At 37.0% G+C, this 24,749-nt stretch overlaps 2 protein-coding genes across 4 annotated transcripts in view; one reads left to right on the top strand and one right to left on the bottom strand.

Annotated features, from left to right (window-relative positions):
- Window positions 1-9,687: 9,687 nt before the first annotated feature.
- Rpa3 (replication protein A3, 14kDa) lies at window positions 9,688-13,782 on the bottom strand. The gene is made up of 4 exons (XM_013019989.1): window positions 13,568-13,782; window positions 12,473-12,547; window positions 10,528-10,636; window positions 9,688-10,060 (listed from the first exon to the last, which is right to left on the bottom strand). Exons 1-4 carry the CDS (start codon window positions 13,664-13,666, stop codon window positions 9,978-9,980), a joined length of 366 nt encoding a protein of 121 aa, XP_012875443.1. The 5' UTR covers window positions 13,667-13,782; the 3' UTR covers window positions 9,688-9,977.
- Window positions 13,783-13,934: 152 nt separating this feature from the next.
- Umad1 (UBAP1-MVB12-associated (UMA) domain containing 1) overlaps window positions 13,935-24,749 on the top strand; it is a 156,351-nt gene continuing 145,536 nt past the window's right edge. Inside the window, exons 1-3 of one of the 3 annotated variants that reach the window (XM_013019986.1) lie at window positions 13,935-14,049; window positions 21,611-21,710; window positions 22,408-22,488. In XM_013019986.1, coding sequence (XP_012875440.1) covers window positions 21,629-21,710; window positions 22,408-22,488 — 163 coding nt within the window. In that variant the 5' untranslated portion in view covers window positions 13,935-14,049; window positions 21,611-21,628. Of the gene's footprint in view, window positions 14,050-14,281; window positions 14,536-21,610; window positions 21,711-22,407; window positions 22,489-24,749 lie in introns of those variants that run through there. The other 2 variants (XM_013019987.1, XM_013019988.1) reach the window with 2 other exon arrangements.

The following is a 24,749-nucleotide window of genomic DNA, read 5'->3' as shown; positions in this document are numbered from 1 at the left end:
AAACCATACCTATTTGCGTCTCTGTGCATCAGCCTTTCCCATTTCTGAATGGGTAAAATCAGTGCATAAACTTTCCTCTACTTGCTTTTTCTACAGCTTTCTTCATTATTAGGGTTTTCTTCATTATTCTCTAAATATATACTCTTTAGAAAACAGTATGTGATTTTATAAATATAGCTACTCCCATTGATAAAAATTTAGAATATTTCCCCCAAAAGGTAGTGTACTTTACACCTCCAAAGGAGGAAACTATTTTCCTATATACTACACAGCATAGAAAGGTGATTATTCCCCCAATATTTTTATTCCTGGACATTGTAAAATTTGTTTGTAGTTATCTTGTAGATGAGAACCTTGAAACTAGATTATTTTCATTTCTGAGGGAGTTAGGCATATATTTTTTTATGACTGTCCACTGTATTTGTAGTGAACTCCTTGTTCATTTCTATGCTTAGTGTGTTTGGTTTTTCTTTTCTTTTTGTTTTCAACGCTAGGGTTTGAACTCAAGATCCCATGCTTACTAGGCAGGTACTGTAAAGTGGTGTTTGCTATGAAGAAACAAAGAATAATGAAATTCTCTATCTAGCTTTTCTCATGAAATTTGAAAATTATGTTAATCCCTTACTTTGTTACCTCTTGGAGGGATGGGAGTGGTATTGGGGCATACCCCCATGTGGGAACCTTAGAGCTCTATGCAGACTGTGACTAGCTACAGATTTGACGAGTGTGTTTGGAGTGTAAATGAGAGCAGTGGGAAACCCTGGTTGTACGGTTGTTTATCCTATGTCTAAGTAAAGACACAAGTTTATTATTGTCTGACCTTTCTGCAGTTATCTGGCCAAAAGATTGGGGGACTCTGTATATACTTATGAGTGATTCCTGGCATCCTGGTTGTTACTTAAAACTTCTTAGTGTTTTCTCATTTTATCTTTTGGAATGTGCCCTTTTGTTGATTTCTTGTAACTACCTTAAGGAACCCCCAGGCCAATCTGACCCTCTAAGAGTGGAAGATTGGGGTGATATCTTCATTTTAATCATCTCCCTCAGTTAAACTCATTCCTCATCCCATGATGGCATTGGGATACTAATTATTTATGTATTTATTTTTTCTTTGGAAGTCATGGGGCTTGAACTCAGGGCCTACATACTGTCCCTGAGCTTCTTTTTGCTCAAGGCTAGCACTCTACCACTTGAGCCACAGCTGCACTTCGGTCTTTTCTGTTTATATGGTATTGAGGAATCGAACCCAGGGCTTCATGCATGCTAGGCAAACACTCTACCACTAAGCTGCATTCCCAGCCATGGGTAAGTAATTATTTTTTACACAATAATCTGAGATACTGCTGCAAGAGCATCTCTTCATCTGTTGTTCTGGAATCTGCTGATCAGAACTAGCAACTCCAGTCCTTTTTGCTTTTTTATTATTCTTTAATTGTCTTGCTTTTTTGCCAAGGATGTTCTGGGCCACAATCCTTCTATTTATGATTTCAGCATAGCTGGAATGACAGGTGCATCCCAATTGTACAGTTTTTTATTGGTTGAGAGGGAGGGCTCATAATTTTTTTGCCTGGGCTGACCTCAAACTGCAATCCTTTCAACCTCAGCTTCCCATGTGGTTGGATTATAGACATGAGACACAGAGCTTGGCTACTTCATTTTTAATTAGATGTAATGTTCTCTCAAAATAATCAGCTTTATATCCTCTCATTCAAAAGAGAAAAACAAGACTTTCCCTTATTGTTTAACTTGTATCAGTTGAAAATGTTTTCACATTGATTGCAGCTATACAATCACCAAGGGATGTAGTACTTCACAGTAAAAGTCACATCTGTCAAGTCAACACAGACTTTTTTTTTTACTATGACCCAGTAACCAGGAAACTTGAGCCAAATCAGGTAGTATCTCCTAACTTTGATTTTTTTTAGCTGAGAAAGGATGGATAGGGATAATATTAATAAGAAGTCTTCCAGAATGGTATCTATTGTTAAGGCTGGTAACTGATTTGTAAGTTATATTTTTTGTAATTTAGTTCCAAATAAGTTACAAAATATACAAAGATCAGTTTTTCAGATTTAAATATTTTCTCTTAATTTCCCAGTGTTCAACTAGATTGTCCACACAAGTTACTTGGGATAATAAGATATTAATTAGTTAAGAGGGCTAACAGTACTGTCAAAGTAGTCTTAATAATGGTCTTATTTCAGATATTTTTGCCATAACATTTCTTAACATATTATACTTTATCATCTTCTTGTCATTGGGATTTATCGTATTTCTCAGTATTTTGACTATTTAGATTTTTAGGGATAACATCTAGTTACTTGTCTTGAGTATATTTTCAGAAACTAGTAGGTCAATCTGGCTTAACTTATATAATTAGAATGAGTCATAGTGAGAAAAGAACCCTAATTACCTTGAAAGTTGCCTATTCCTAAACAAATCTGTCTTTAATTTTTAATAGGAAATTTTCCATGCATATTAGTATTTTCCCAAGCAGCAGAACCAATATGGAAATATATTTATATCTATTCATCTATCTATGTATATGTAGATATACATAGATGTGTATATATACACATATATACATATACATATGTGTATATATGAGGGAATTTGTCATGGGAATTAACTCATTATTACTAAAAAGGCTAATGATATCCCATGACATGCTATCTGCAAACTGGAGAATTAGACAGTGCAGGTAATTGTATCTAAGTCGGAAGTACCAGAGAGTGAGGGCATTGGTAAAAGACCTGGAGTCTAAAGGCCTGACAATCAAGAGCTGATGTCCAAAAGCAGCGTAAGATTGAAGTCTCAGTTTAAGATAAGACTCACTTTTCTAACACTTTTTTTCTTCGATGTGGGCATACAAATGGATTGAATTATACCCACCTACATAAGGATGGATTAAGGTATATCATCTTTACTCCATCTCAATGGATTATTTTCACCCACTGTGTGAAGCTGGATCTTTAGCATTTAAATCTTTACTGATTTAATAATTTAAATGCTATATTTTCCAGAAACACCATCACAGACATACCCAGAAATGATGTGATAGCTGTCTGGGCATCTTTTAGCCCAGTCAAGTTGATAAATAAAATTTATCATCAAAACACGGTACCAAAACCCAGGAACAGAAAAGGGAACAATATAAAAGGAAAAAAGATTTCATTTACTCACTATCTTTGAGTTCCCTTACTCTGTTCTTATGAAGTTTGTGATACACTGGAAAGATAGACAAGAAGTATGATCATATATTAAGTCTTCCAATATCAGTGATTTGTGGGTTCCCTGATTCAGAGAGAAGTGTTAGAATCCTAGACTGGGAAATTTTTTTTTAATACATTTTATTTTATTGTGCTGGGTTTTTTTTTTTTTGGGTCCAGTCGTGGGGCTTGAACTCTGGGCCTGGGCGGTGTCCCTCAGCTCTTCAGCACAAGGCTTAGCGCTATACCACTTGAGCCACAGCGCCGCTTCCGGCTTTTTTCTTTTTGTTTATGTGGTGCTGAGGAATCGAACCCAGGGCCTCATGCATGCAAGGCAAGAGCTCTACCACTGAGCCACCTTCCCAGCCCGACTGGGAAATTTTGATCATGAGTTTTTAATGTTTGCCAAAGAGATGGTTAAAAAGATTTAGAAAGAGCTAGCAAAACAAACCACCACAGATGAAATAAAATGGTTCCTTGGCCTATTTCTCTGGACTGTCTATATCACTTATCACCTATGTGTACAGCAAGTTCCTGGAAATTATTTACTGAAAATGTAATCTAATAAAATTTAGGTTAATATTACTTGAATGTAACCTAAACAGTGTTAGCCATGGTCACTTCTCATTAAAATATGTGGATTAAAGGTAACAGTAATACTTCTGTCTAGACACTGAATCTAGCTAAGAAGATATTTATAATTATTGAATGAAATTGTAATGTGTTGTTAGAATTATGTCATGCATATTGTATATTTGTTTTACAATATTGTTATGCAATGTAATTGCATTTTATTTTATTTTTTTGTAAGTCATGGGGCTTTAACTCTGGGCTTGGGCTCTATCCTTGCACTCTTCAGCTCAAGGAGAGAGCTCTACCGCTTGAGCCACAGTGCCACTTCCAGTTTTCTAGTGGTTTATTGGAGATAAGAATCTCACGGACTTTTCTGCCCAGGCTGGCTTTGAACCGTGATCCCCAGATCTCAGCCTCCTGAGATCCTGAGCTAGGATTACAGGCGTAAGCCACCATCGCCCGGCTGTAATTGCAATATTTTAAGATCTATATGAAACTCTTGTATGATTTTACCTTTATGAGAAGTTACAGAATTGAATAAATTAAGTCTTGTAGAAAGTTTACAAAGCCCATTAAAATACTGGTGGCTGAATTTTCCCATCAATACTTTAGGCATTTCTCCTAAACAAACAAAAAAATCAAAACCAAAAATACTGTCTACTTTTCATGAAAGTTATTTACCATACATTTTTTTCAGTTTAGTCTGCAATCTTTGTTATAAAACCTCCATGCTGCATGAGTGAGGTAATCCATTCCTTGTGCAGTTGAAAGGAAAATGCTTTCCTGTACCACTGTAATTTGCTTTGAACAATCATTGCTATTTGAAACCATATCTTGTGATCACAAGACACATGTAGCTGAATTTAGAATCTGTTGAGAACACAGAAGGCGGCAGTACTGTTTCTAAATGTCACTGACTTAGTGATTTTAACTCATAAAAATGTTAAGTTTAAATCAAAATCATCCATTACTAAAATGTACTCTAGATAATAAGAGCTATTTTTATGTGTTATTCCATTTCCCATATTCCTGTGATTTCTTCACAAATTTGTCAGAAAACTGTAGACCCTATTTTTAGGAATTACTCAAGCCAAATGTACATCATGTATTTCTCATTGTTTAGGCAGTCATACCTAGATGCACATGGTTGCCTTTACATGCCTTGAACTAAGGAATCATAGATGTGTACATAATGATGCCTTAGATATAATGTATAAAATTTTTCTGGCACCTTTTCTGGAATTTTTATTTTTTTTAAGAATACTGACTCACAGATTAAGCAGTAATATTATTTTCATTTAATCACGTTTTAGATTCAGTTTTAGAGTTGATATACACTCACCATGTATTTTTCTTTGACCCACTTAAAATGTATTCTTAAATGCGATTAGGCTATACACAGACTAAAGGAAAAAAAGCCACATAGGGCATAAAAATATTCCTCTTGAAATGTTATTTTTATTTTCCTTCTAAAGGTATAAAGCAGGATAATAAGTGACAATTTTAGCAGACAAATGACAAATGACAGCAATGAATTGCCACATTATACCACCCACTGGTAACTGAAGTTTATTTGGGAAATATAATGAGAAAATGGAAAAGATAGAATCTTTGCAGCTGTGGTAAATTCCTTTTTGGAAGCAAGAACAGTACAAGAAATATCACATCACATCATGAATTGTTTTCCTGCCTTAACAGTACTGTTGAGAGTGAAGGAAATTGCCTAGAGGACCTATTCCTTGAGGTCAATGGTTTCCAGTAGAAAAAGTTTACAAACTCTCCTAATTTGGAAGCAATGATCTCTAATTCCTAATTCATCCCCAGGTCCACACTATGTTCATCTGGAAAACATTTACTTATTTCTGAAGAGATTCCAGAATGAGGAAACCCCTGGGTCCGCTATCTGTCACTCATAAAAGGTCAAATACTTTGACCAACTAAAACATTCAATTTCTGAGACATATGGAAGAAATAAGTGACCTGAAGGAGCTCTGATAACTTCAGGTTAGATGCACCTCTAAAACAGAAAAGTGTATTCTCTCCTTGGACCCAATGTTTTCACAAAGCCTAAGGCTTTTCAGAAAATAAGGAAAGTGTTAAAAATATTTCAAAGAAATGTGCTAGTTTTGATTGTCTGCAGGTATGTGTTAAATGTAGTTGTCACAATTTAGCTTTAAATGATCACAGAGCATTAACTGCAATTAAAGAAATTATAATGCGCATTAAGATCTAAATAAATATCTAAGGTAAAAAATAAAGATCTAAATAAATATCTAAGGTAAAAATTATATTAAATGATATGACTTTTAATTAGTTAACTATTATTTATCAGCAGAATTTCTCTTTGCTGATTATCTTTCAAAATCCAGGTAACAAGATACTGCAATCTTTCAATGAAAACAAATTTAAAACTATCATTATATAATGTTTATTACCTTAAGGTTATGTGGTGTAAGATTATTAGAGCCAGAGTCATTAGCTTCTCTCCCTAGGCAATATTTCAGACCCCTGTGAAAAATTAATAGTTACCTTTGAAGGGAGGCTAATGAAGTCAAGAGTGTCATCTATGGCATTGTCCCAAACTGTCATTCTATATATATTTCCCTTTTCCCAGATACAGTACTTATGACTTCCTGACAACTGTTAAGAAGTTTTATCTGCTCACTCCCCAAATAAAGTATTTTTTATTATGTAAAAACCACTGTATTTTTGAAATGAGGAAGAAATACTACAGAAGACAGTACATAGCTGCTGACATTCTGTAATATGCCAAGTTGAAACAATAGCATACTAACTAGTTTTAATCCTAGCAATCAAGACAAACAAATTGCATTATGTTTGTAAGTCTAGGCTCTGGTCTTGATTTGTCATCTTATAACCCAATGCTGTAGGTCAAATAGGGTCATAAATAACATAGCTTACTTCAAACAACATCACTCTTGGGAAGTAATTTAAAACACATGGTTTATTAGTACTCTAGATTTAGCATCTTCTTCATAGGAAAGACAACTCGTGACACTAGTATTCCCTGTGAACTAAATGAGGAAAAAAAACAAAACTGAGTTTCAGAAATTCCAACTACAGAATTTGGTTGTTCTTAATCCTACTGGCTTTTTTTCTTAGACCACTTAAATATTACACAGGTAGTAAGAGATGATGCATGTTTTGAGATTATGCTAGAAAGCTGTAGACTGGGATTTCAGAAAGCCAGGTTTTGTTTGTACATATCTTTAGCAATCAGCCTAAGATGACACACTCGGAGCACTTAACTCATCTTTGAGATGTTTTTGAGTTGTGTATAATTTCGAGATTGCCAAGTGAAAATAAAGCAAATATTTGAAGATGTCTTTAAAATAGGTACTTTAGATAACCAATTTACAGTTTATCACCCCTCCCACCGTAATATTCCTTTTATAGTTTAATAACAGAAAAATATTTGATTTTTCTAGTCAACAGAAGCATTTTTTTTTTTTTTTGATCAGTCGTGGGGCCTGAACTCTGGGCCTGAGCACTGTCCCTCAGCTCTTCAGCTCAAGGCTAATGCTCTACTACTTGAGCACAGCACCACTTCCGGCTTTTTCTGCTTATGTGGTACTGAGGAATCGAACCCAGGGCCTCATGCATGCAACATAAACACTCTACCAGAGCCACCTTCCCAGCGGCATATTAAATTTTTTTCCTAGGCTTTTTAGAAAGACACAGAACTAAATTTAATGCCCAATTATATTTTTTATATTAGGTGTTTTAATAGTTATTGCCTCTTTTCAACATGTTTCTCATTTTTGTAGCCTAATCCTATTTTAGAAATAATTATGCTATGTACTAAATGTTTTATCCATCTTTCATTCTTAGCTCCAATTATCCTTTGGGCTTTCATTGTTTTTAAGTCATTCTTTGTCTTTCATATTTCGTCAGTCAACAAATATCTATTAATTCCTAGGTGTCAGGCACTGTTGTGATTCTTCTTCTGATTCAACATTTACTGTCATTCTCTTTACTCTCTCTCACTTCTGCTCTGTTAATCTCACAGGGCCACTGTGATTCTCTCATTGCTTCTATGATTTTCTTACTCTGTAATCTGTCCCATGGTTTAAGAACAAAGTCTTAGTTGAAACTCTTGGGACCAAATGTGCTTCAGAATCTAGAAATTTTGGATATTAGCCATATCATGTTTCTTCACAAAAGGACATATCCACTATTTTAATTTGAATCAAAAGAAAGTCACTGTCTCCCAACTCATTGGCCTCTTTCTTGGTTCTTGGCGATGCTCAAGCATCATCAGTGAGTTTCATGGCATCAGACAATTTATTGAATTTGCTTTCTATCCTTGCTACATCTATTGCAATTCAGGTTCTTTCTCTCTTCTTGGTTTTTGTAGCTTTTCAAACTAGACTGAAGTGACTTAATCATGCATTATGTTAGAAACTGAGAAACATAGACATTCTTTGGGTTTCTTATCTACAGGACTTCTTGGTGGGAAAGACTAGAGGACTGGTTAAATGAATTAGTAAATAGAATATTTTTATAACCATTAAGAATGATGAGTTTTGTCTGCTAAATGCTAAGATATATTAAGGAGAAATGTGTGTTGCAGAGCTGTTGAAGTCCCATAGACAGTTGGTATAAAGCTATGGAAAGTACATATCAAACCATAGCAGTGCTCTGAAAAGATACTGGGAACCTTTATTTTGATTTTTTTTAATGTTTAAATAAAAAACTGAAATTATGTATCTTAGTCTGAAAAACTAAAAGGAATGAAAACTGGTATGCTTGTAACATGAATTCTCAAACATTATGCCAAGTGAAAGAAGCATTCACAAAAGAACACATAGTATGATTCTTTTCCAAATCTAGAGATAGAAAAGCACAATACGTCCCCCATGCCTGAAGAGGAATATACTTCAAGACCCTTAATAGATGCTTTAAACTGTAGATGTACATACTGTCATATTTTCAGTAGATGAGAGAACTAGGACAACAAAATGCTAACAGACAAGTGGTCATATAGAATGGACAAAATAATTCAGTCCTGGACAGAATAGTCCAAGATGGCCTAATATATAACATCACACTACTTAGAAAAGGGAACAATTTAAAACTTAGGAATACTTTAACTATTTTAGTATTTTGAGACGGTAATTGAAACCCAAGAAGGGAAGCTGTGGGTAAAGGAGATCAATGTAGGTCAGTGATAGATTAAGGTTTGGTAAAGGGTAGCAAGGCAGAGGGATTGAATTATTATAGTTGAATGGTATGGAATTTCCTTCTTGGAGTTAGGAAAATGTTCTAAAATTGATTATGGTGATGGGCATACAACTAAAAACCACTTAATCTTATGCTTGAAATTAGGTGCATTGTATACACGAATTATATCTCAGTGAAACTGTTAAGAATCTGGAACATGTGGCAAGGGAACTACACTTTTCAAATATTACTCAAATTGCAGTGCTGGTAAAACATCCTGGTTTAGATATTGACCAGCTCAATATAGGGATGGAATCTAAGAGAAACAATTCATTCATTCAACAGAAAGCAAGATCCTAAATTCATAACCCAGTTTACTAGTACATAGTAATTCAAGAGGTTTAAGCAACCATACTCCTAACTACTCAGGACAATAAAGTTAGTCAATTAGTCAGTAAAATGCTACACTGGAAATGTGGTTCATATGGCCAGAAAACTAGCCTTTAGCAAGCAAGCTGAGTGAGCATATAGAGCCTCGAGTTGAAGCTTTGGTGTTGGTATATACAAACAAAGCAATAATTAACATGTTAGAATTTGTGAAATGTTAAATAAATTCTTAACATAGCTGACCCAGGATTTTACTTGGTATATCTAAGACTTATGAAGTTTGGAGTTTGTGTTGAATATACAACTGAAAGAATACGAAATGAACAGTAGTATATACCATTTAAAGCTTTATTAACAAAACAGAAACAAACTCAAGACAACTGTTTTGTTCTTGCTTCTTATCTGACCATATATTGAAGAGTTTTTTTTTAATAAAATGACTTGGTTAAAAAAAATCAATTTTCTAGTTTCATCAAAACAAACTTTAGATCAAAGTATCTACAGTTCAGTAAGTGAAAGATTTACAAAAGCATGACAATGAAAACTCAGTTCTTTCCTTCAAACATAAAGATGAAGCCCCTTCAATGTAACTCACTTGAAATCATAAAACAACACAAATCAAGATCATGAGTGTTCTATAGCCCCTATTGGAAAAAACTGAGGAAACTCATGGATAATTTTCAAAGCTTCGTTGTAAAGTCCAAGATCTGAAAGAAGCATAGAAGTAGACACTTAATGTACAATGGAAAACTGCATCATCTATTATCTAGAAGATTTCTACCTATTTCTCTTTTAGAGTTTATTTTCACAATTCAGTTTCTATAACTGAGTTAAGAACCATCACTTTAATTTTACTGTGGCTCCCAGACCAAAAGAAGACACGTGGGAACACATGGTCATCCACTTGCCTGTATGTGTATTACCTTACCCCAGGCTTTCATGTATCAAAACAAAAATCATTAATATCCTATTTTGAAACATTTTTCTTTATATCTACTAAGACCTTTCAGAAGCAGGACAAAATATCATCCAATTATTTCTTTGGGATTGGAAACCTCTATAGAAAGTGAAAAATATGGGTAGACTGAGTGTTAAGACCAATACATACCAAATTAATAAAACCATTGTTCTCATAATGACATAAAATCACTAAATACCAGAAAGATTTGCTTACCAAAAGGAAGAATATCCTCTTTAAACTGGATGAAAGATGCACACATGATTGTTGCCTTGGGGGTTACTCTTCCAACTACTTCCAAGACTCCAGAGATTTCTTCAGTAAGCTAAAACATTGAACAAAATGTCAATTTATTATCTTATTTTTAGAATTTGGAAAATGACACATCTTTCAAATGGTTTCACTTTACCCAATTTCCATGGGAAAAAAGTAACTTTAAGATTTGACAATACAAAATTTGTTATACAATTCTACTCTGGAAGACAGTGGGTCTCATAGGGAGCTAGAAGTTCATGTCTTAGGAGAATGAGGGCAGAAGGATTGTTGTTCAAGGCCTGTCCTAGCAGAAAAGTTTACAAGAACCCTTTCTAACCTGTAACTGGGTAGAGAGCCTTGTACCTATCTTCCTTAAACATGGAAATACGTGAAGTAAAACAGGCAGATTGCGGTCCAAATGCTGCCTGGGCAAGAAGCAAGGTCCTACTCAAAAATAAAAGAGAGAAGAGTGGCTTAGCTGTTGAACACCTTAGCTGGTGAACCCTCAAGTTCAAACCCCAGTACCTTTAAAGAAAGAAAGAAAAGAAAAGCTCATTACTTATCTGATAGACTATATAAATCGTGTTACCTATGTGTGTGTGTGTGTGTGTGTGTTTGCGCCAGTACCAGGGGTTAAACTCATAGCCTCATGTTCTCTCTCAGCTTTCCTGTTCATGACTGGGACTTGACTAGACTGATGCCTTCAGTCTGGATTTTAACTATTTAAATGGAGAGAGAATCTCATGCATTTTTCTGTGGGAATGTTATCAGGAATGAACCACTTGCAACTGGAAAGTCTTGTGACTTTTTTCCTAGTAGCTTCCAGTCCAAAGTATCAGTTAAACATTTAAGCTAAAACTCAACTCAAATGAACTGGGAATTTCTTTCTTTCTTTTCTTTTTTGTCAGTTGTGGGGCTTGAACTCTGGGCCTGGGCACTGTCCCTGAGCTCTTCAGCTCAAGGTGAGCATTCTACCACTTGAGCCACAGTGTCACTTCTGGTTTTCTGGTGGTTAATTGGAGATAAGAGTCTCATGGACTTCCCTGCCCTGGGCCGACTTTGAACTTTGATCCTCAGATCTCAGCCTCCAGAGTAGCTAGGATTACAGGTGTGAGCCACCAACTACCGGGGAGAATGGGGATTTCTGTAAGCAGTTTATTATTATTTTTTTTGGTGTTCATCATAGAGCTTGAACTGAAGGCCTGGGCCACTGTCCTAGAACTTTTTTTGCTCTAGGATAGCACTCTACTACAGCTTTCTTGTCCAAGCTGTCTTTGAACTATAATCCTCAGATCTGAGTAGCTAGGATTATAGGTGTGAGCCACTGGCTCCTGGAAGTAATTAGTTTTTAAGGACTCTTGAGAATGACAACATGTATAAATCTGTTTACCAAATAGCATATGGAATTGTCTGCATGGAAAACTAAGAAAATGTTTTTCAGCAAATTAAAAATAAAATACAGAAATAAATGACGTGTAAATACATGTAAATAAAAATAGGAAATAAAGACAGTATTAGAATAGACCTATAGTGCCAGCTTAGGAGTCTGAAACAGGAGAATCTTTTGAGCCTAAGAGTCAAAAGACCATTGGATAACAAATCAAGACTGTCTCAAAAAAAGAAAAATAGAAAACTCTTGAAGAAGGAAGGAGTAATATGAAAGGATTTTTCTCATGTAATTTTTCTACATAAGGATGAAGATTTTTGTCCGTCCAACCACTTAAGGGATACATTAATAATCATGGAGCCCACAGAATCATTGGTTAAGAAATATAAAAAGAAATATGAGATATATATGACTTAATTTTAAAGTTCATTTAAGTTTTACAAGCACATCCTATATATATTCTCTCCAAAAATCAGAAATATGCAAAACAAGATAAAGAGACCTAATACTTAAACATACTGGCTCCATCAACTCAATGTTTCCAGTTTTCCCTTCTCCATCTGACAGAATAAACATTTTTCCAGAAGGATGAATCTAAAAAAGAAAACATAATTTTGTAAAACAAACAAAAAACAAAAAACCCCACATGAACCTTTAAAAGTTTCAAAACGTGACCTAAGCTGAGCAGATTGACCCTAATTTACTTTAGTTTGGAATAAAGCAATTGTTTTCCCAACCGTTTATTTGGTTCAAATCACCCTATTATAAAAACAAATCAAAGGAGGCCCAAACTATTCAATAGTGGGAATGTCCTGGCCCTTATGATTTAGGTAGTACATAGCTCCTTGAGGGAATGTTTTAAAAATGATGGAGTACAATAAGTGGCTGCTCCAGGATTTGGGTTCTGTTCCAGGGAGGCAGTTGCAAGCAGCAGTGGTTTGCATGCCACCTTTGCTCTTTGCTGTAGTGGAGCATTTTAGTTAACTACCACACTCTGGCTCAGTCTTCCTATGTGGAGTGGGAATAACATTCATTCCCTGTGGGGGATGTGTGGTAGAGTTACTAAGTGAGTCTTTATAAATGATTTTCTTTCTCTTGGCTTTCTCAATCACTGATTTTGAGTTGAGGCTTTGGCCTGTTTCTCATCAGTAGGATGAGGGGGTCTGGGGCAAAATAGGTAGTTACAAGTTCTGGAAGGGATGATGCAGAAATGTTTTCAGGAGACGTAAATACGAGAGAACGAGGTCTGAGAACAGAGGCGCCTGTAGACAATAAAGAGCAGCCTGGCTGGTGAGAAACGCAGAAGGTTATACATGGGGGAGTCAGCGGTACAATTCCCTTTAGCTAAACAGAACGGGCGAGGGACACTGGAACTTCAGACTCCAGAACATTCGAGAACACTTTTCTGTGCTATAAAAAAGGCGCGAAAATACGGCCGCAACCACTGAGGTATGGGGAAACTCTCCTTGGACAAAATAAAGCCAACCGGGAGGGCAAAGCCGCTCTGAGGCTCTCCTCTCCGTCCTTCACCCCCCATCGTCTACTTCAGGTCACCGGGGCCCCCACACCGGCTACAATCCGGGGGGAGGGGAGGGAAACCGGGAGCGCGCCCACCTTTTCCAGCCGTCCTACGAAGCAGACTGGCCGGTCGATAAACTGAGGTACCATACTGGCGTTGATGCGCCACTTGGGCATTTCCATTAGGTCCACCATGACAGCTCCAAAAGCTGTGCCCCGCAGGCGATGAGCAGCTGATAGAACCAGAGCAACTCCGCGGGGTAATAGAGTTCCCGGCGCCTTCCTTGATTGGCGTGCCCGTTCCACCAATCAAAAGGGAGAAACTTCTACCGACCTCACGTTGCCCCCTCGGAGGCGTCCGGAAGTGGGAGGTGACGGTTTTGTGACTCGCGGCCTTCCGGAAGTTTCACGGGGGCTAGGCAGATCAGGCGAAGAGGGCGGGACGTGGGTGTGGGGAGGGCGTGGCCTGAGGCTGAACTCTGCCGGGATTTTGGGTGTCTCTGAGGAGGCCGTGACCCCGGAAGTCGGGCGTTGGACTCGGGTGCCAGTGTGGCGGCGGACGGAGGCGCGAACCCCAGGTACCTCTTCTCGCGGGAGTCGCCGCTATTTCACCGCTTCATTTTCTCCCTGCGGACTGATTGTCAGGGCCGCGGCGGGAGTCGGGCGCCGGCGGCTGCGGGGCGGTCCGCGGGCGGACCAGCTGTGACAGTTCCCCCGCCTCCTCTTCCTGGCTGGGCGCGGGGCGCGCGGGGTGGGCTGCTGAGTGAAGCCGGGTTCGGGCCGCCTAAGGGCGGGAAAGCGGGGCGCATGGTTTCCACCACTTTCTTCAGGCCGTAGTTGCCTGTGGCCGAGCGTCTCTTCGCCCTCCCCCCGCCTCGCGCCACTTTGACAGTTTCTCCGTCGCTAGCTCTACCTACGATCCTTTCTAGATCCTTCGTAATAAGGTTTCTCAGACCCTAGGCGTTAGCAGCGTCGGGTTGGCCCCGGAGACCCAAGCGAAGGCTACGTCTTGCACTCCTCCTCTATCCACCGAACGGGGTCCGACGAAGTGATCTCCTGGGGAGGTATAACGGACTGACTCTTTTTTTCTTTAACCCCGGACAGTCTTTGTACCGTTACTCTTACCCCCAACACTCTTGAAGGGGCACAGCTGGAAGAGAATCTATTCCGAGAGGATTGGGGGAGGGGAGTATTCTCGAATGTGACACTGGCTGACCGTGGGATGTGTAGCTGGGTTGATTTTGGGGGTTTCATCTGCCAGAATTGGTACCTACCTTGTCCAGGAAGTTTCCGAATGAGTGCTCATTAAAAACAATCAACAAACCCAACTCCCTCTCTCTCTCTCTCTCTCTTTATATATATATATATATATATATATAAATACTCTCTCTCTCTCTCTCTATATATATATATAATAGGGTCTTAACCATTTTATGGAAACCGAGTCTTGTTTTTCTCCAAATTCTTTTTCCAAAGGAATTGTTATGATTCACATTCAAGTACCTCCCTGGAGTCTCCCATTTAGTCCTGAAATTACCTTAAGCCAAAGAAATTTGAGATTTCATATAAAAGATGATTTGAGGTATTATATATATATGTTTGAAATATGATAAATCCTTTGAATGATAGTATTTAACAATTAATATGTCTTAGTTATGTTGTCATGAAATGTGGGGTGTATTTCGTTTGGTGTAAAGAAAAAATGTTGGGTACAGGTCAATAACGTCTATTTTTGCTTAAAGTCGTTTGCACTTCAACATTGTTTTGGGAAGAAATTTGATGTGTATTATACATGGTAGGAGGCATATTTTTAATGTAATAATTACTTTAAAAAACAGCCTGAAGACTAGATGTTTACATCTTTTTATTACAGTTAAAACAGCACTTTTAAGCAGACATTAAAAAAGATAAGCAAGAAAAAAGTTTAAACAGCTTTTTGTGAGGAGGCTAGGGCAAGAGGATCATGAAGTGAGGCCAGCCAGAGATGTCTGTCTGTCCATCTATCTATCTAATCTACCTACCTACCTACCTATCTATCTACTGTATGAAAATTGTTCAGAAACATTAAACCAAACCAAATAACCAAAAATGACTTCAGTTTGGGGGATTTTTTTTTTTGCCCCTAAATTTTATTATGAAATGGATGTCTAAAAAAGGTTTATACTGGGGCTGGGAAGGTGGCTCAGTGGTAGAGCGTTTGCCTTGCATGAATGAGGCCCTGGGTTCAATTCCTCAGCACCACATAAGCAAAAAGAAAAAAGCTGGAAGTGGCTCTGTGGCTCAAGTGGTATAGCACTAGCCTTGAGCTGAATTGCTGAGGGACAGCGCCCGGGCCCAGAGTTCAGGCCCCATGACCGGACCAAAAAAAAAAGATATATATATATATATATATATATATATATATCTGATAATGTACTTTTGAGACAATTTAAGTGAACCATTGTGAATCTCTCATTCATCTTAAGACATGAAAATAGGATTAGTGGTTTGCACTTCCCATTTGTCTCTTTCTTGCTTTTCTATTTTAAATAAACACTTAACCTTGCTATCTGTACTAAGCTTCTTAAGATGTCTCCACAGTTATATCACTTGTAGACATTTCTAAATGGTATACTGCTTAGCTTTGTCAGTCTTTGACCTTTATATGAATGGAATCATGTATCATTGTTTCTTTGGTTGTTGATTAATGGAGGTGAAGTTTATTCTTTTTATGCTTTTTTATTCTTATTGACATTGTATTGCAGTTCGTTTCTATTGTATACAGAGCCACTTTGATATTCTTGTACTTCCTTGTATGCTTGGCAAATGCATACCAGTACAATTGCTGGAACATAGGATGAGAATCTTCAGCATTACTACTAAAAGCAAATGATTTACTCAAATGCATAGACCAATTTATCTTTTAGACATACAGGAGAGTTAGTTACAATTGACCCACATTCCTGACAATCCTTGATGTTTTTCCATCCTAACAATCTGAATTAAACTAAATCAGTATCCCCTGATAACTGATAAGATTAAACACTATTTCATAAATCTATTGGCCATATGCTTCTCTTTCTTTCCTGCTGATTGTCCTTTTCTTAATTGATACTTGAGAACTTACTATGTTAGTGTGGATGGTAATACAGCAAAATGTATTGATTTTTTTTTTTTTTGGTCCAGTTGTGGGGCCTGAACTCTGGGCCTGAGCACTGTCCCTCAGCTCTTCAGCTCAAGGCTAGTGCTCTACCACTTGAGCCACAGCGCCACTTCCGGCTTTTTTCTTTTCCAGGGCCTCATGCATGCAAGGCAAGCACTCTACCACTGAGCCACCTTCCCAGCCCCAAAATGTATTGATTTTTGGTCTAGCTCCAATTTCTTTTTTTAAAAACTAAAAATTGCTATTGCTTTTAATATAGTTACATTTTTCTTTTCTTTTTTTTTTTTTTTTTTGGGTCCGGTCGTGGGGCCTGAACTCTGGGCCTGGGCGCTGTCCCTCAGCTCTTCAGCTCAAGGCTAGTGCTCTACCACTTGAGCCACAGCGCCACTTCCGGCTTTTTTCTTTTTGCTTATGTGGTGCTGAGGAATCGAACCCAGGGCCTCAGGCATGCAAGGCAAGCGGTCTACCACTGAGCCACCTTCCTAGCCCCCTATAGTTACATTTTTCTAAGTCTAATATAGTTTAAGAAGTCAATTGAAAGCATTAATGCATCAAACCTTTAAAGTTATTCTTTTTCCCTAAATTTTTTTAACTTTGGTCCTCATATGTAGTATTCCATGTTGTTAAATAGGTACTTGCTTGCATTTTCTTTTTATTTCAATTGTCTCATCCTTTGTTGACTTTATCAGCTTTTGCCTCTAAGTTTAGAGGTATGTATGGAGTCTATTCCTGCCTCTTCACTTGTATGATCTATTTTTCTATCCTTGTACCACTGCCCATTTTCTTTAATGTTATCCATAGCCTTATCCTAATTTTTGAGGTCTGACTTTCAGGAAGGTCTTGTTTTGTTTTGTTTTGTTTTGTTTTGCCATTCTATATTAATTTTGTAAGGTCTATATTTACTTTTCTAAGTTCCTTTGTTGGGATTTTGTTTACAATTTTACTGAGTCATTAGGTCTATCTCAGGATGAGTAATAATGGCAACTATTGCTATTCTTAATCAAAAGAAATCTTTACCCTTGCTGTCTTTTTAAAGAGTGTAAAAATTTTAATTCTTATGCTAGATATATTCCTTTTTTGGGGGGGGTCGAGTAGTGGGGCCTGAACTCTGGGCCTGGGCGCTGTCCCTCAGCTCTTCAGCTCAAGGCTAGCGTTCTACCACTTGAGCCACAGCACCCCTTCTGGCTTTTTTCTTTTTGCTTATGTGGTGCTGAGGAATTGAACCCAGGCCTCATGCATGGAAGGCAAGTGCTCTACCACTGAGCCACTTTCCCAGCCCCTTGTTAGATATTTTCCTGAGTACATACCTTGTTTTTATTAGTTATTAATAGTATCATCTTTAATTAAAAATTTTAACTGATTGTTGCTAGTATTTAGAAATACCAGTTAAAATTCTTATTTAAAATCATTTTCAATGAGATTCTTGTGTTTATGAGTTATTGCAGTTTTGTTTATTAATAATTCTTATATACTTATTTTTCTTGCCCACATTAGAACCTCAAAGTTCTATTCTGAATAGAAACACTTTCAATTAAGAAAGGGTTTGTTTGGGTAAGTAAAAGTATCATAAACACAAGGATTATTCTCAAAGAAATCCAGAGACATACAGCTCAGAACTTGTGTGGTAGTGCCTCTAAGATTCCAAAGTTTCTAAGAATTGAGAGATCTGATTTCTAGAGATTTGCAAACATCAGGGTTCCAAATTCAAAGGCTTATGACTGTAGGCTGGGAGAATTAGAGGCTTTGGGCCTTAAGCTTTGAAACCTGGAAGTTTGTTACTTCCGGGTCAGTGCTCAAGACAGAGGCTTATAGTGCTCTCTGCTTAGAATGCTAACATCCAAGCAGCTACAGTTCCAAAGCCCTGATTTCAGAAACCTTTGCTCTAGAGCCCTTGGCATCTCTCTCAAACTCCTGTAGCAGCAAGATCTTGCAGTCCACTTATCTTCTCAGTCTCTTTGCCATCTCTTTTTTACCTCAGTACTTCTACCCATCCCTCATGGTTTTTATATCTTCTTGTACATCTGGGATAAACTCTCCTTCTTTTTGTGTTATCTCTGTTCTGTAGAAGTGCTTTTGGTGAGATTTTTCCTAGTAAACTCTGCCAGTTTGGCTATTCTAGTCCTCAGAAGATAATTGTATTACCTGTTCATAGTATAGAATTTTAGTTCATTTCTCTCAGAACTATGTTGAAGTAATATTTTGTTCTTGAGGTATTTGCTTTCTTTTGTTATGTTAACTTTTATTTGTATTCATTACCTTTAATTTCTCTTTAGTGTTCTTTAATTGTGGTATACAGCAGCCTGATATGAATTTTTCTTGTTGGTAGATATATTGTGCCTTGAGGCTGATAAGGCTTGTCTTCATTGCTCTTGGATTGTTTCCAAATATTATCCCTTTGAGTTTTGTCTTTTTCCTATTCTCTCTGATTCCTCTGGAATTCCAATTAGATGTAAAGAAGGACCTCACTCGTTCTTGACCTTTATTTTCTCATTACAGTGCTTTTGATTCTATGTCCTCAATTCTAAGTATTTTTCATAGATTATAATGGTGATAAAAATTCCTTGTAAGTGCTCTTCCTAATTTAAAACTTTTATGTCTAAGAGCTTTTTATATTTTTTTTATTTTTTATACAAATCTCACCAATTCTCACTCATAATCTCTCTCTGTTTTGGTATGTGTCACATCTCTATTTCTTCATCTGTAACAGAATATAAAATGTATATTTATATTTCGTTGTAGTTTTTATGGGTCTGATTTCATAAAGTTCTTGATTCTAGTGACTATTGCTGTGGCTTTTGTTTCTTCATTTACATGGTAATTTAGAATTGTGAATTCCTGTTTCATAGAATTTTTGTTGATTTCTTTGAGGTTTGGTTTCAGAGTGTATTTCTCAGGAAAGGACTTATGTTTCCTTCTTCCCACAATGTTTGGGCCCCAGGCTTTTTGCCTCTTCCTTGTGGGACAGGGATCATTAAAACCCAGGCTTTTATCCATTAGAAATCAGCAATGGACATAGGGAAAACATTAGTTCTGGTACTCATACCCTGTAGATTTGTAGATCTTCCTCCCTTTTGGCTTCTGTGGAATTTCTTTATCTTTTTTTGGGTTGGCCATACTAAAAAAAAGACACTTAAAAATACTTAGTCTAGCATTTTTAGATACTGAGAGTGATTTCTTGAACATCTGATTTGCTCTGTTAACCAGTAATGCACATTTTAGCTTTTTTGGCTGTTACTGACTTTTTGTACAACTGTAAGAGAACTAGTATGGGAATTATGCTAGTTGCTGAAGATAACAAATCCAGCTATGTGCTAACCAAGACTTCCATGCTAAGTAGTTCAGGCTTAATAGTAATGCTATAAGAGAGACTAGTTGGAGAATCATCAGTTTCACATTCTAAATTCAGAATGAAGATTGACTTGGAGTATCCCAGTGTAAGTGCTTTTGGTAAGGGTTATATTACCACAATTTAAACTTTTATTAACTTTAATAATATATATATAACCTAAGAGTTAGCATTTAACCATTTTTAAGCAAACAACGCAGCAAACTATGTACATTCACATTGTGTGCAACCATCATTACCATCTATCCGGAAGTCAAACTCAAACACTGTATCCAAATGAGAGTATAAGGCCCTGACTTCAAGCCCAAGTTCCAATACCAAAGAGAAAAGAAAGAAAGAAGAGAAGGAAAGAGAGCCGGAAATAGGAATTAATAAACAAATAGAGAAAATTCCAATACTAAGTAACATATTTTATTTATTCTAGAATCCCTTGTGCTATGGTTGTACAGAGGTATGACTTCACATCACATGACTTTACTCTCCTTTGGGCATTATTGAGATGTGTTTATCTCACTGAAGATAATTGTTTTATGCTTTTGTTTGAATTGTATGCGGTTTTCCCCCAGATTTTTACTTAATTTTAGAGTTTCAGTGTTGAATCTCACTGAAGATAATTATTTTATGCTTTTTGTTTCAGTTGTGTGCAGTTTTTCCCCAGATTTTTACTGAATTTTAGAGTTGCAGTGTTGAATGGATTAGTTAGTATTGTACTGATTAATAATAAGCATTTTTATAAATGTAAAATAGTTTGTTGTTGGCAGGTAGAATTATGCAAGTTTTTTAAAGCATAAAAATATATTATTGCACTACAGATTTAGAAGAATCAGGATGACATACGTGCAGTTTGATAGATTAGGAGAGATTTGCTCAGTGGTTAATACTGAAGGATTCCTTTTCACCTAATGCTTTGGTTCTCAACAAGGGCCAGTTTTGCTTACTAGGGAACACTTGGCAGTATCCAAAGACATTTTTGGTTGTAATAGCTGGGGCTTTCCTTTTTTTTTAATTTAATTTAATTTTATTTGTGAACATACTGTACAGAGGGGTTACAATTACATGGGCAGGATAACGCATACGTTTCTTACCAAGCATTGCAGCCTCCTCCTTTGGTTTACCCTTCACATCCCTTCCCAGCCTCCCCCCTCCCCCCCATTCCCAATCCCAATCCTTCTCCTTCTCCCCCCCCCCCCACACACACACACAGGTGGCTTTAGTTTTATGAAGGTTTATGGGCCTGACAAAAAACTTGGGCAGATGTTTCTTCCTTTCTTCTTTCCTTTCCTCTAACTAGTGTTTGTGTTATGTTTAGTGGGTGAGATCCTTCCAGATTCTAGTGTTACCTGTCGATTTTGGTTTTCAGTGTAGGGATTTCTTGAATTATTTTCTGATGGAGGATTTTAAACAGTGAGTCCATGTACCTTAATTTCTAGCTTTGTCTTAGGATGTTCATAGGAAGCTCATGGTCCTAAGTTGTCAATATAGAAGCTCATGGTCCTAAGTTGTCAATATAGAAGCTCATGGTCTTAAGTTGTCAATATAGAAGCTCATGGTCTTAAGTTGCCAGGACAGTTCCTAAGATTAGTTGCTGTAATATTTTAAATTTGGCTTTTTACTAAAAAGGTAGGCATTTTAAAGTTTGTGTCTGTTTCAGATAGCAGCAGAAGCTACAATGTTTAACTTCTTCCGAAAGCGGCCTGAGCCTAAGAAACCCTCAGTAGCAGAGACAGAAGCAGATGGATTTATCTTTTTAGGTAAGTCTTCTTAAGGAGTAAAATCAGAATTATATGCATTGTTTCCTTTAAAAATTAGTTGGTAATCTTATGATTAATTTTTAATTTCTTAACTAATGTCAGAATGACTTTATATGTATAATTAAAAAAAACAAACTGTAGAAATAAAGATCAGCAATTGTTTGTCATCAGATCTGGATCTTACATTTTGGTTTGGTTGTATAGTTCTCATTCTTTTTGTAAAATCACCACTTTTTACCTGTGGAAAACTAAAAGTCTTAAAACACTCCTTGAAAAATGTTTTCTCTTACTGATAGTATCACCCTGGCTTTGTAAATTGAATTAGGTCACATGAATATTTGCTGAAAAAAGGACTATTTTAAGTATGAAATGGTTAGTGTTTCATGAATATTTGGTTAGGATTTATTTTATTTTATATTATAAAATTAAAGTTTTAAAGAATTTTTAATTTAATCTAATTTTAAACATTTTGATAGCTATTAAGTTTTTTCTTTCAATCAAATACAGTATAGAGTATGTTATTTCTAAAGGGAATTTTGAAAAATATATGTCACTATATCTTTCCCTCAAAGAAGAGATTTGCTGTCTTGGAATGTTCTTTGCAGATGCCATCTCCTGAGAAGGGTGTTTCAGTTACCAAAACACAGTATTTCTTTCTTATGTTCATTCTTATCTACTCTGGGCCTTCTCCCACCAGATTCTGACTGCTCTGAGAAGATTTGCATTAACTCATGTGGTGGTCACTCCCTAGGATGTTTCTCTGGGTCTCCTCTTGCAGGTACTGATTTCTTTCTTTTTTGTGCTGATTCTGGAACCTGAACTCAGGGCCTTCCTTGTGTGTTCTTTCTTTCTTTTTTTTCTTTCTCCTTTCTTGCTTACAAGTATCACTCTGCCACTTTGAGTCATGAGTCATGCCTCTAACCATATTTCTAGTTAGAGGTGGAATCTCCCACACTTTTCTATCTGAGCTGGCTTTGAACTGTGTTCTCCTAGATCTTGGTCTTCTGCGTAGGAGTGGAGTAGGTAGAGTGGAAGCCTGAGCTGCTGACACCTGGCTACAGGTTTTTATTAATTTCTTACCTCTTACTTCATTTATCTTACTTCATTTAGCAGACTAGGGTCTGCTGGCTTCAGCCAATACTCTGTATGCCTTGACAAATTAAGGATGGTTCTTTTAGACTCAATAGTGATCCTGAATTTTCAGCTTTGGTTCTGTTATGCTGCCATCCCTGTCACAGCTCTGACTACTACAAGTTTAGTAGAAGTAGGTTTGGGTGGGTCTCCTCCTCATTAGCTCTTCTCTGTAGAGCTGGCTTCTTCACCGAGGACAAATGGATTTTACTTATCTGGCCCTCTTGAGCCTACTCTATGGGAGACTAGAAAAACTTTCACTTCAATAAACTTCTCCATAGAGTATTCCACAGCCAAGTTCTGGCAATCAATGTATAATTCAGATTCTGTCTCATATAGTATAGGCCAGTGTGGTGGCTAGAATAGTCAGTTATTATAGTCGTTGAGTATTGTGGACTTTGAGCAGAAATGGCAGCTTATCTAGATGCCATTCTGAATGGAATAAGGTGAAGTATGATGGGTATGACTGCCTATCTGAAACTTTCTTTTCACCATATCAGAAATTTACTCCTAGTTTTCAAGTCAGAATTGGCTCTGTCAACCTCAGTGTTAGTTCCTGAAAAGCTACCAATATTGCCTTCCTTCCCGCTCCTCGTTAGACTACCAGAGAAACAGATACCTTCTCTTTTCTTTTCTCCTCTTTTCTTTTTTCTTCTTTTTCTTTCTTTCTTTCCATTTTTCTTTCTTTCTCTCTTTCTTTCTCTCTGTCTCTGTCTCTGTCTCTCTCTCTCTCTCTCTCTCTCTCTCTCGTGTGTGTGTGTGTGTGTGAGTGTGTGTGTGTGTGTGTGTGTGAGTGTCTAGGATTACAGGAGAGTAGCTAGGATTATAGGTTTGAGCCACTGGTGTCCAGCTAACTGCCTTTTTTCTTTAGGAGTTTAATCTTTCTCATAGAAATTTGTTCCAACAATGCCTAGTTTTCTAGACTCTTCTATATTCCTTATTTTAATACCTATGTGGCGTTCAGATGTATGTAGAGAACTTTGTTCTTTTTTGTTGTTATGTGATTAGAAATTAATGTTATTCTTTTGCAGTATAGTCATTTAAAGAGTATGAGTGGGGTGAACTGGCATCACACAATTCCTGATGCTAGACCTCAAATATACAAGAAAAATATACAAGAAAACTATTTTTAATATACACGAAAATATTAATATGTATATATGATTATTTTACTTTTTAATATACAAGAAAAATATTAATATGTGTATATATGATTATTTTACTTTTACCTCTGTTCTGCCATTTGGAGAATTTCAGAGGTGAGTTTTAGCCATAAGCACAGTAGATCTTCATGCTGATTTTTCCGAGTTCTCCAATTTGTATTGCAGATAGTCTTGACCATATATTATTCTATTTTCTGTTTTATAGTGTGGGCCCTGGTTTTAGGGCCTTGTGCCTCAGCTGGTGAGGTTAGCTGCTGGGGACCTTCTCTCTTTTACCAAGAAAGATTTTAATTTGAAAAAGTGCTTAACTGAACCTCAGATAATTTCACATATTTCCAGTTTCTGTTCTATGACGAAATTTCCATTTTTCATGCAGTCAGCACCAGATCCAGATTCTTTCTTCCTGTCTTCTTTCTCTCTCTCTCTTTTTTTTAATCCCACCCTCTTCTTTCTCTTTTTATCAGTCATTTCATCTCCTTTCCTCAGTACTCCTCCGATACTCCTGAAATAAAAAGTGCTAACTCTAGAGTTAGACCCCTTGAATTGACATTCTGGCTCCAGAGGTTTCTGTGGGAAAGTTATTAACTTCCTATATGATTTAGCTTATATAGAAAATGATCCTCTCATTACTATCTATTCTATTTTTTTTGGGGGGGGGTCCGGTCGTGGGGCCTGAACTCTGGGCTTGGGCGCTATCCCTGAGCTCTTCAGCTCAAGGCTAGCACTCTACCACTTGAGCCACAGC

The sequence above is a fragment of the Dipodomys ordii genome, unplaced genomic scaffold, assembly GCF_000151885.1.
Source record: "Dipodomys ordii isolate 6190 unplaced genomic scaffold, Dord_2.0 Scaffold48, whole genome shotgun sequence".
Taxonomy (NCBI): Eukaryota; Metazoa; Chordata; class Mammalia; order Rodentia; family Heteromyidae; genus Dipodomys; species Dipodomys ordii.
The sequence above is the reverse complement of the archived record's forward strand: the minus strand, read 5'-3'. Positions and strand labels throughout refer to the sequence as shown.

Coding starts and splice junctions, on each gene's coding strand:
- Rpa3 (XM_013019989.1), bottom strand. CDS start 13,666: ATGGTGGACCTAATGGAAATGCCCAAGTGGCGCATCAACGCCAGTATG. Junction 12,548..13,567: donor TCGTAGGACGGCTGGAAAAG/GTGGGCGCGCTC, acceptor TTTCTTTTTTAG/ATTCATCCTTCTGGAAAAAT. Junction 10,061..10,527: donor AGAGGATATTCTTCCTTTTG/GTAAGCAAATCT, acceptor TGCTTCTTTCAG/ATCTTGGACTTTACAACGAA.